We start from the raw sequence: 12,673 nt of genomic DNA, 5'->3' as shown, positions 1-12,673 counted from the left end.
AGACAGTGAATCCTTTTAATGGTGTTGGAGGAAGAAATAGATTGATCTTTTGTAGGTGGAGTGGTTTTAAGAATAGAGTGCTCTCATGAGAAGAGAAGACTCCTGGAAAAGACCCTGATGTTGGGAAAGTGTGAAGGAAAGAGGAGAAAGGGACAACAGAGGAGGAGATGGTTGGACAGGGTCACCGAAGTGACCAACATGAATTTGACCAACTCCGGGAGGCAGTGGAAGACAGAAGGGCCTGGTGTGCTCTGGTCCATGGGGTCACGAAGAGTTGGAGGCAACTAAATGACTAAACAACATTCATTTCCACCCAGTTCCAGGTGGCCCCATAGATCACTGACTAAATGCAATACAATTTGTATATGTATTGTGCTTGCACGCCACCAGCAAGCCAGAAGCCCACGGTACGTGGAGGAGAACTCTTCATAAGGATCCCCAATCTTCAGCTGCTCATGCAATGTACAGCAAGACAGGTAATGAAGCACCGTTAGGTCACCTTTCATAAAGATGCCTGTTGCACAAGCACACCTATAGATACATATATTTTTGTTACAGTATTGTTGTGGAAGAGACCTCTTCGTGACATCACAAAGGCCATATCACTGTGATGTGACTAGTGCCTATTCTTGAGACAATACAGAGGTCTAATCCCTAGTGTCAGATGTTGGCCTAAAAATCTAGAGGATGGGAAATTGTTGACCAGGAACCTTACTAGTCGCAAACTGCTTTCACCTTGATTTAATTTAATTAAACCCAAAATAGCTACATCCAAGACATGTCACCTACCTCCAGTCACTGTCATTGAGATTCTTTTCCTCTTTATTCCATCCAGCCTCTAAGATTCCATTTTCTTTTAAAGGGGCAGTTATCTGTGTTGCCATGATAGACAGATGCTGGATGAAGGGAAGGGGTATGAGATAAAAAGAAAGGAGCCGCAGTTTCGTTCAGTCATCAGTTGATGGAAGCGAGTTCTGATGATGCCAAATCAAGGCCATACAAAAAATGACATCCTTCCATTACATGTCGTGATAAACGGAGGCTCTGAAAATGTTCTGTTAAGTCTGCCCTTGTGAAAAGAGATTAGCTAGAAGGAAGAGAGATTCACGGAAATAATGGACAGACTAGTAATAAACACCATGATTTTCTCTAATAATATTATTTTAACTTAAACCACAATCAGATAGTGCACATGTATTATGATTACAAATATTTAGGTACATATAAAGTAAGCTCAGTTCTAATAATGCAGGTGTAACATAGTCCTTTCTTTTGCTTACCTGTTTGTCAAAAGCGATTCAAGCCCTTGTTTCCTTGTTACATAAGTTAGAATACTCTACACTCCCAGAAGTCTGGGTAACTTCAAAACAGTTTTGCCAACTTGAGTCCCTGTTTTATTATCTTTATCCAGGAAGTGTGTGTTGCTTTTTATAAATAATAAACTATGGCTTCAAAGCTAATACATGGAAAGCTTCATCTAATGATAAGTAAGCATGGGCCATGCTGCAGGAATCCCTGCCCCGCCTCCTCGTCTAAGTGGGCAGCTGCTGGAGGAGGCAGGAAAGGGAAGTCCATGCTCCTTCCCGGACTGGAAGATCATGTGACAAGGAGGGAAAGAGCAGCATGCGCTGGGTGGTGAGTGGAGGAGCCGGCTAGGGGGTGGTCAGGGGATACACAGCACCTGGCAACTTTAGATGTTTCGGCATGAAGTGATTCATGCCCATCTAATCTCCAGAATAGAATAGAAGCTAATGCTTGCCTATCAGGAATAAAATACCTTTATTTCCATCCTTTTAGGGAGGGAATTTTAGCTCAAGCAAACATCTGGGTTAAACAAGTCTTTGTTCGACGCTGCTGTTCTGATCATATTTGGCCTTCCACTGTGCTGGTGTTCAGATGAAACTGTCAAGAGAGCCCGTCATAGATCGTTGGTGCAACAGGTTATTTTCTCTGAAGAACCATCCATAGTAATCAAAGGGGTTCAGTGTAGTTAGTTATTGGATTTAAAGCCAGGGTCTACAATGGAGTAACAAAGTGCTCTCCAGATGTTCTGTTCCAGAAGCTCCTAGCATTCTTCACTGTGGTCAACAAACATCCTGAGGGTCACTTAATATCAGCAGGCCATATCAAATGAAGAAAACCTGTCTCCTTGCACCCATTGACAAACACACACATTAACCACTGAGAGTCTTTGTTTTAAGCCTGATGTTTACTCTCACTGAGGAAAATGGAGAACGGATTAATGATTGAATGCAAAATGGTGACAGTTCCATGTAGCTGCCTTTTAGGAGAAGATCTTCATCATCAGGAGCCCAGTGAGCATTTGCGGAAGGAAGCTGAAGGACTGAGTACCCCTAGAAACCTGTGGTGAACAGGTAGCCTTCTGAAAATTGCCCATCAAGAGGTCAGTTTTGCTTTTTAACAGAACACAGAAGGACCTAGATGTGCAACCTTTCAGGACACTGTAAATGTGTAGACCACCTGGGAATGGAAGATAAGATGGCTTGATCAGACGACTCATCATTGCCAGTAACTCCCCTCCAGATGAACCTTAAGGTAAAGGTAAAGGTTCCCCTTGACATTTAGTCCAGTCGTGTCCAATTCTAGGGCGTGGTGCTCATCCCCATCTCCAAGCCATAGAGCCAGCGTTTGTCCATAGACAATTTCCATGGTCACGTGGCCAGCATGACTAGACATGGAATGCTGTTACATTCCCACCGTGGTGGTACCTATTTATCTACTTCCATTTTTACATGCTTTCAGACTGCTAAGTTGGCAGGAACTGGGACAAGTGACGGGAGCTCACTTTATCGCGTGGATTCGATCTTATGATGACTGGTCTTCTGACCTTGCAGCAGAGAGGCTTCTGCAGTTTAACCTGCAGTGCCACCACGTCCCTTTCAGATGAGCCTTACTCTTGCTATAAATCATGTCTTCTTTAAGCCACCCATTTGCTCTGGATTTCTCATTCAGCTGCTGCGCTTCCCCTTCTTATATCCCCACCTTGACATAGTTACTTGGACCCAATTCACTCACCTATGTGCCTATAAATTCACACATTGCCGTCCTCTATTGCAATAAGGCTTTCATGATGCTTCCATTAACAGCCGTGGAGGCCTTTTTAAAAGCATTTCTATTTCCGGCATCCAGCCATTGCCACTCATTCTCACACATGTTAATATGTTTCTCCTTTCAAGGAACTGGTGGAAGAGATCACAGAACCGCTATCAATTATTTTCTTGAAATCATAGAGGACAAGTGAAGTACCAGAGGACTGGAAGAGAACTAACAATGTCCCAGTCTTCAAAAAGGAAGAATCAGGGGATCTGCAGACTGGTCAGCCTGACATCAATCCCAGAGATAATTCTGGAGCAGAATATTGGAGCAGATTATAAAGCAGTCATTCTGAAAACAATGCAGTAATAACTAGAAGCCAACATGTTAAGAACAAATCCTCCCAGACTAATCTCCTCTCGTTTTTGGATCAGGTAATCTCTCTGGTAGATGCTGGGAATGTAAAAAGATGTAATATATCTTGACTTCAGCAATGCTTTTGACAATGTGTGCCATGGTATTCTGATTAGCGAGCTAACTAGCTGTGTGTTGGATAAAACAAGTGTCAAATGGATACACAATTGGTTACAGAATCATACTCACAGAGTACATATCCATGGCTCCTCTTCAAACTTGGAAAAGGTGACAAGTAGGGTCCCCCAAGGCTCAATACTGGCCGTCATGCTCTTCAACATTTTTATCAATGACTTGGAAGAGGGAGTGCAGGGAATACTTATCAAATTTGCAGATGACACAAAATTCAGTGGAATAGCTAATACCTTGGAAGACAGAAGCAAAATTCAAAAAGGTCTTGATCAGCTTGAGTACTGGGTAACAGAATGAAATTTAACAGGGATAAATGCAAAGTTCTAAACCTGGTGGTATGGGTGGGGGACACAAATGCACAGTTACAAGATACTATTACTATGAGTGAGAGGGTTCTAAGAACTGTTGTAGCTCAAAAGCTGAATATGAGCCAAAAGTGTGACGTGACTTCAAAAAAAGGCAAATGTCATTTTAGGATGTATTAACAGGATAGTCTCCAAATCCCATGAGGTACTAGTTCCCCTCTGTTTAGCACCAGTTAGACCTCACCTTTGCAGGGACGTGGTTGCGCTGCGGGTTAAACCACAGAAGCCTCTGTGCTACAAGGTCAGAAGACTAGCAGTTGTAAGATCGAATCCATGTGATGGAGTGAGCTCCTGTCGCTTGTCCCAGCTCCTGCCAACCTAGCAGTTCGAAAGCATGTAAAAATGTGAGTAGATAAATAGGTACCACCATGGTGGGAAGGTAATGCCGTTCTTTGTCTAGTCGTACTGGCCACGTGACCACGGAAACTGTCTTTGGACAAACGCTGGCTCTATGGCTTGGAGATGGGGATGAGCACCGCACCCTAGAGTCGGATGTGACTGGACTAAATGTCAAGGGGAACCTTTACCTTTACCGTTTAGGCCTCACCTTGAGTACTGTGCTCAGTTCTGGACATTATACTTTAAGAAGGATGTCAACAAACTGAAGCAAATTCAGAGGAGGGCAACAAGGACTGATAACCAAGCCCTATGAGGAAAGACTGAAATAATATTTAGCCTTGAGAAAGGAAGACTGAGGGGAGATCTGATAGGACTTTTCGAATACTTGAAAGCTACTCATAAAGAGGAGGGGCAAGATCTGTTCTTGATCATCCCAGAGTGCAGGGCACACAGCTATGGGCTCAAGCTACAGGATGACAGATCTAGGCGAAATATCAGGGGGGAAAAATCATAACTGCTAGAGCAGTACAACAGTGGAACCAATTTCCCCAGGAGGTAGTGAGTGCTCTAGCGCTAAAGGTATTCAAGAGAAAATTGGACAACTGTCAGATCTGGTTTGATGGATTCCTACATTTAAGAGGGGGCTGGATTCATTGGCCTTATAGGCTCCTTCAACTCACTTGTTCTTTGAATCTGTGATTCTATGCCTTTGCTGCTCTGTACTTGTAGACAACCTGAGTAGGTGAAACGTGTCTTCCTAAAAACAGAGTTCTTTTGGAAAAAAATACAAAACAGTCTGTGTTTTGGTTTGAGTCTGGTGTTTATTTTCACAGAGAAGACAGAGGGGAAACCTCCTTGCGCTTCAACTCAGATATAACGGAGTCACGGCTGAAGATGGAGCGGACGAAATCCTCTTAGGAAAACAACTTCATTAGTAGGATCCCAGAGAAGGCAAGAAGCGAGAAGCTGGTGGATCGCATCCCTCTAGAATCTGTCGATTCACATACAGCACTTTTAACGCCCTCTATCAAAAGAGACGCTGTTCTGCTCCGGAAAAAATTGCAGGCCGACGTAGAAGCGCAACCCATCATGATCTGATCTGGATATGGAAGATGAGAGAGATGATCAGGGGAGCCCTCGTGGCCAGTGACTCTTATCCAAACAAGACTATTTAGTCTATTTGACATAAGTCCTGAGATTTACAGAAATAAAGTCATATTTCAAAGAAGGTACCATTACGAGGTCTCCCATCTCTTTGGCTAGGTACAAGTCACATATCTTTGTAATTAAAATCAGTCCATCTACATAATGAGGAATAGCTCAAAGGCACCCTAGCTATAGGGTAAAACATACCTGACTCGTCTATTATTGAGGTCATGTTGAAGCAGTAGATATTTGATCCGGTACATTCTATCAATTCTGGCTCACACGTTTTTGACCAAGAAAAGCAGGCCGGACATTGTTTTCCATTGGGTATTGTCTCTGTTGTTGGTACTGACAGCAAGAGAGGAAAACATCCTCATTAACCTTATAGCCAAAGAATTGCCAAATATATTCGCTCATACAGGTGGCTTTTTAAAGGAGATTAGAGAATTTCAAATAGGATAAATACATCAATTCACTACAATGCTTTGAAAGGTTAATTTTGCAGCTCAAGAATGCGTCCATGCCAGCTGGGAGATCCTAACAGTTATGGTCCAAAAATAACTCTTCCAAGCTCTGATTATTTCTTGTCATTAATCTGAACCACTCTCTTCACAAACAGTATCTAATGAATATCAATTGCTGGAGGACAACAGTAAGGATATGCTGATAACAGCAACGGTAGTCGTCATTGTCATTATAATACAGTGGTACCTCACTAGACGATGACCTCGCAAAATGACGAATCCGCATGACGATGAGGTTTTGCAATCGCTATTGTGATTCGCAAAACAGTGATTCCAATGGGCGATTTTTGCTGGACGATGGTTGGGTCCCTGCTTCGCAAACCGTTTCTCGTGAGACAATGATTTTAACACTGATCGACATGTCACAAAATGGGTGTTTTCGGACCGATGCTTCACAGGGCAGCCATTTTAACAGCTGATCGGCGCTTTGCAAAATGGCTTCCCTATGGGCGATCTTCGCAAAAACGACGATGATTTTTCCCCATTGGGATGCATTAAACGGGTTTCAATGCATTCCAGTGGGGAAACGGTTTTCGCAAGACAACGTTTTCGCTAAACAGCGATTTCTCTGGAACGGATTATCATCGTCATGCGGGGCACCACTGTAATCTTAGAACTGCAGAGCTGGAAAGAGTCCTTTTGATCAACAAGTCCAGTAGCTATCCAGGAGGCATAATGGGGGGGGGGACTGAACTCCCAACTTCTGGCCCCACAACCAGATTTCTAAAGCACTGGACTATCCAGCAGCCCGGTTGCTCTCATAGTTTTGATGCATTTGTGGTAAACAGGAATGAAATTTTCTGATTTCTTACACTACAGGTTCCATTATTATCCATTCTGCGAGTTCTACCCGATAAACGGATATTTTACAGACACCGGAATGTGGCTCACCTGGGAGAAAGGACCCAATAGGAAGGCTTTGAGGTTTAGCTAGGCCTGCCTCCACCCTTGAAACAACTTGCAATGACTTTGAATGAAAGTGAAAGGAGGGAGTGCCCAGGCAGAGCATCCGTTCAAAACCAAAATTATGACTCCAGAAGTGCTACACAACTCTAATGTCAACAAATGAAGACGTTGAAATAGTGACAGATTTTGTACACCGTGGTTGAATCATCAATCCAAAGGGAGATGGCAGCCAAAAAATCAAAAGGTAGAGACTCAGAAGGGCAGCAATGAAGGAACTAGAAAAGATAACCAAGTGTAAGGATGTATCAGTGGAGACCCAAGACCACCCACACTCTTGTATCCACAGATGCTGTATATAGGTGTGAAAGCTGGACAGGGAGAAAGTGGTTCATTTGAAATGTGGTGCTGAAAGAGAGCTTTGGAGTGCCAGAAAGACAAACATGTGAGTCCTAGATCAGATCAAGCCTGAGCTGTCTCTTGGAGGCATGATGAAACTGGGGCTGTCTTACTTTGGGCACATTATGAAAAAATAGGATTAAAGCTGACCGCCGAGGAATTGATGCTTTTGAATTGTGGTGCTGGAGGAGGCTCTTGAGAGTCCCCTGGACTGCAAGGAGAACAAACCTATCCGTTCTGAAGGGAATCAACCCTGAGTGATTGCTGGAAGGACAGATCCTGAAGCTGAGGCTCCAATACTTTGGCCATCTCATGAAAAGACGCTGATGTTGGGAAAGTGTGAGGGCAAGAAGAGAAGGGGATGACAGAGGATGAGATGGCTGGACAGTGTCATTGAAGCGACCAACATGATTTTGACCCAACTCCGGGAGGCAGTGGAAGACAGGACGGCCTGGCGCGCTCTGGTCCAAGGGGTCACAAAGAGTCGGACACAACTAAACGACTAAACAACAACAAAAAGAAAAGATAATAATGCTAGGAAAGGTCAAAGACAGCAGGAAAAGAGGAAGACCAAATAAAAGATGGATCGAGTCCCTGAAGGAAACCACAGGCTTGAGGTTACAAGAGCTGAGCAGGGCAGTTGAAGGCAAGAGATTTTGGAGATGGCTCATTCATAGGGTCGCTGTTAAGTCAGAGGTGACTTGATGGCAGATAACAAGAATAACACCAACGATCTCCTCCCAAGCGTCCCATTGCTGCCTCGATGCTAGCTGGGAGCTTCCTTTCTGAACAGGAAGCTAGGCCGAGTTAGGCCAAGCTAATCCTCAAAGTCTTCCAATGCATCCTGACACACTGATTGACTTATTATATTGGGCCACAAGGGATGGGTCCAAGGAAATGGTGGAAGATGGGCAGCAATATATCTGATTTCATGTACAAAACTCAATATATCTGATCCCAAAACTAATCTCACGCCAGCGGCTCGGGAGCTTTCCTGGCTGAAAAGAAAAGTAAAAACACTTCAGATTGGAAAACAAGCAAACACATGATATACCTACATTTCGGAACATTTTTTTGGCAAGTCCTGTCATGGCAACAGAGTAAACCTGACTTGTAGTATCTTCCTTTCCCCAAATAAAGCTGAATTTGGTCATAGGGACAGAATGGGGAACGTTCGCAGCCTTTCTCGAGAAACTGTTCGACTTTTCCTTCTACAAGGAAAGCAAAAACAAAGCAGGGTTAATTTCATGATTTGCCCAAGGCCCTCCATTTTGACTAGAAGGATATGTTTGAACTGATGGTATATTGATTTCCGGTCTGTCTCATTGACCTAAATCCAATTGCTATTCCCAGCTAGAGGAGACTTCTGAATTAATGAGGTTGCCTTGTGAATTGCTAGCAGGTCAGTCAATATGCATATCAAGTTCCATTTATTTTAAGGAGTCAAAGCATGAACTCTAAATTAGGATTAGAAATTAGATTTTTCTGGCCCTTACAGATTGGCTGCACAATAGCATGCCAATGGCTACAACACTGACAATACCGGACAGTTGACTCAACACTCAAATAAAAGGAAGGCTACATGCTGTGATGGAGTTGAAGCAGTGTGGGATATGTAGTCAGAGAAATGCAAGATGGAGCCAAATAGGTTCTGTGTGAAGATGATGTGAGAGACATTGGAATGTGTTTTTCTAAGTGGTATGAGAGTGTTTTTCTGGAGACTGGTACAGCATGGTTAGAGATAAAGTTGAAGGTCAGACAAAGAGGCCTGTGGAAGACTCAATGTTCCGAGCTAATTGGAGAAGAGATAAAACACCTGCATTTTCATGGGAATTGAAGGTGGAGGAAGGTGTTCTATCCCCTTGAGGCTAATTGGTTAACAGACATTAAGTGTCAAGAAGAAGGGAGGAGTTAAAAGAATGCAGAAAATGGACGATGGGTTATGTGGGAAAAGTTCAATTCCATGATGATGGGAGAGAAAAAGAACTTGATGGTTTGAGCATGTGGCTTGAAGGAGAAAGAATGTGAATGAAGAGAAAGAAGGAGGTGGGGCTAGCTCACCTTAGCCCAGCTTATTTTAATGGGGATTAGTTATTTTATTTAACTATAATAATCTTTGAGTATGTTCTTTATGTTAAAGCTTGAGCAATATAAACTGATTTTATGAAACTCTATTTTTCTATTAAAAATAATTATAAAAATTCTTACTGAAGGACTGGTCTTTTGAACAGCAGAGTCTGGCACAATCCAAGGAGTGGAGAGGGCTGCAAACTAGCTATCTTTAAGAGTCCTACCTAACTGAGCTGTTGTGAGTTCTAAAGAATCACAAAGCCCATGTCTCTGTAGTTGCAAAGTACTGGGTAAAAGGAAAGTGGTCTTTTAAGGTCAGACTTGTTCAAGGGGCTTACGCTACACATTGCTGGAGTCTTAGGACTTGCTTCAGCACAAAGGTAAGTGGCCTGCCAAACTCTGTGATCGAGTGCTAAGCGCTCCTTAGGGAGGCCTGGGCACCGCGCATGCTATCTCCAAACTTTTGCAAATTTCACTGTCTTTATAATAATATTAAACTTTGAACTGCAGAGCTGGAAGGGACCCTATGGATCATCGGGCCCAGCCCCTCTCAAGGAGGCACACTGGGGAACTGAACTGCCAGTCTCTGGCTCCACAGCCAAATGCCTTAAGCCACTGAGCTATGCAGCAGTTCTTGTGATAAGGGAAAGCTTTCCCCAATGTTCCTCTTGAACAATGGTTTCCAACCTTGGGTCCCCAGATGTTTTTGGACTACAACTCCCAGAAATCCTGGGCAGCACAGCTTTTGATGAAGGCTTCTGGGAGCTGCAGTCCAAGAACATCTGGGGACCCAGGGTTGGGAAAGATTGCTCTTGAAATATACTAGGATGAATCTAACTAATGTGTACATACCCTCGGTCTACAACTCCAATTTTTCCAAATTGTCTTTAAATAAGAAACGAAGGAAACTCAGACTTCCTAAATAACCCACTTTTAGATATCTTCCCCCATTTATCCTCCTGAAAAGGCACTGTTTTGATCCAAAATAAGATATGTAAGACGGAGGCTCATTTGGCTTTGTCTCGCCACCAAGATCTAAAATCTTTTCTAAATGGCTTTGCCTCTCAATTTACAGCATATCCTCTTTCCCATTTACGCTTCTTTTCACTTACCTAGAATTTGCTCAGAAAATTTCACATAGCATTCGTCTTTAGAAGAAGGACATCTTCTTCTGATGGTGTCACACTTCATTGTCTTGCTGTAACATCTATCACACACCAGGGAGGCTCCTGGAAGAGGCAAGTGGAGTGAAAAATGCACACACAAGAAGTAACAATTCATATATGCTTATACAGTGGTGCCTTGCTAGACAGTTACCCCACATGACAGTTTTTTCGCTAGACATTGACTTTTTTGCAATCGCTATAGCGATTTGCAAAACAGTGATTCCTATGGGCGAATTTCGCTGAACAATGTTTGGTCCCTGCTTCGCAAACCAATTTTCGCTAGACGATCATTTTGACAGCTCCCTCCACGCTCGCAAAATGGGTGTTTTCAGGACCTAAGTTTCGCAAGACAGCTACTTAAACAGCTGATCAGCGGTTCGTAAAGCGGCTTTCCAATGGCCGACCTTCACTAGACAATGACAATTCTTCCCCATTGGAACGCATTAAACAGGTTTCAATGCATTCCAATGGGGAAATGCTTTTCGCTAGGCAATGATTTCGTCTAGCGAGGCACCAATGTATAGGGATGACTGAACTTTGCAAACATTTCTTTTTTCCTCTTTCCCCTCTTAGACTCAACCATTCAGAATCTGCATTCAGCAGAAGATTGTTGATACGAAAAGCTATTGGAGAAAGAAGGGGGTAGAGAACTGACGTATAATAAGCTAGACCTTGGTTCTTCTGTGCCAGTACTGTTAATGTTGAATGGCTATGGCTCACCAGAGTATCAGGAAAGACCGTTTCCTGGCTTTATATAGAAATCTCCTCCACAGATGTTCTTGCACTACATCTCCCAGATATCCTGGCTAGCACATCTAATGGTGAAGTCTTTTGGGAGTTTCAGTCCAAGAACATCTGGGGACCCAAGGATCGGAACCAATATCCTAAAGAGCCCCATCTAATATTTACCCTGCTTATCTTTCAAAGTCACTGTGTTCAGTATGGAAATAGTTCAAGCAACTTTAGAATCAATCAATCAATCAATCAATCAATCAATCAATCCATCAATCAATGCATCTATCTATCTATCTATCTATCTATCTATCTATCTATCTATCTATCTATCTATCTATCTATCTATCTATCTATCTATCTATCTATCTATCTATCTATCTATCTATCTATCTATCCAGTGAAGAGCCATTACCCTGGGCAGCTAAAATACATCCATTGCCATCCCCAGTCATAAACCAGGAAATGAAATTTAAACACAACAATAAAAAAGAGACATTGACAGTAAGGGGATGGGGCCACAGCAGAGGTAGATGATGCAAAACTAAAAAGAAAAAAATACAAAGGGAAAAGTTGTCATTGAGCTAGTCTGCCTAGACTAACTTTCGAAAGGGTGGTCCTCAGGTGGAATTGTGTTCCACAGAGATGGGCCATTAGCAAGAAGGCCTGCTTCCTAGTTGAGACCCACTGAGCCTCCTTTGGTGTAGACAACTGTAGAAGCAAGGTCTGTGAGAAACAGGTGACACAGGTAGCAATTCCATGGGAGAGACGTTCTGACAGGTATCAAAAATCCAACTCAGCAGAGAGCAAAAAAACCTTCCTCCATGTTGTAACAATTGGTATTGCCAGTCATTTGAGCCTAGCTTGGATCTGGCTTCTTTTAGTGAAATGTAGAAAGCTTTCAACAGTCTATCAGTTCCTTACCTTTTGTTAAGAGCACAAGGAAGATCAAAAGTTTCAGAAGAGCCTGCATGATGGTAAGAAAGCCATGGAAACTCTTTCCACAATGAATCAGATGCTTCTATTCAAAGGCTCTGAAAAGACATTCATATGAAAGAAGCAACTTCAAAAAAAAAGCAACTTCCCAAATTGTTCATATCAATAATCCAGATGAGTGGATGAGTGATGAGAAGAACAATATGAACACTTGCAACAACTCCAGAAGATGGCCTTTTCCTTCCCTTTTATCATCCCCTAGGTTGAAGTCTTCTTGGAAAACCGATTTAATGCAAAATGGCCTCTAAGTTTAGAAGATGAAGTGACAGATTCCTGAGACTAAACCCAATAGTTTAGTCAATATTATTGACTTAAGGAGTCCCATTCATTCATAGTCTAGCTGGGACTAAGAACTGGATCTAACCCTCGGAAAGCTATGGGGTTTAGGCACCCAGCTGCAGAGCCAGAATTTGGGATGGCCAGTGATGGCCAT

At 42.8% G+C, this 12,673-nt stretch overlaps 1 protein-coding gene across 1 annotated transcript; it reads right to left on the bottom strand.

Annotated features, from left to right (window-relative positions):
* Positions 1-2,284: 2,284 nt before the first annotated feature.
* Positions 2,285-12,673, bottom strand: LOC144583066 (uncharacterized). The gene is made up of 7 exons (XM_078379978.1): positions 12,632-12,673; positions 12,169-12,265; positions 8,345-8,487; positions 6,866-6,941; positions 5,658-5,798; positions 5,232-5,403; positions 2,285-2,414 (listed from the first exon to the last, which is right to left on the bottom strand). Exons 1-7 carry the CDS (start codon positions 12,671-12,673, stop codon positions 2,285-2,287), a joined length of 801 nt encoding a protein of 266 aa, XP_078236104.1.

This window comes from Pogona vitticeps, chromosome 9, assembly GCF_051106095.1.
Source record: "Pogona vitticeps strain Pit_001003342236 chromosome 9, PviZW2.1, whole genome shotgun sequence".
Classification (NCBI taxonomy): domain Eukaryota; kingdom Metazoa; phylum Chordata; class Lepidosauria; order Squamata; family Agamidae; genus Pogona; species Pogona vitticeps.
Note: the sequence above shows the minus strand (reverse complement) of the source record. Positions and strands in the feature narration are given on the sequence as shown.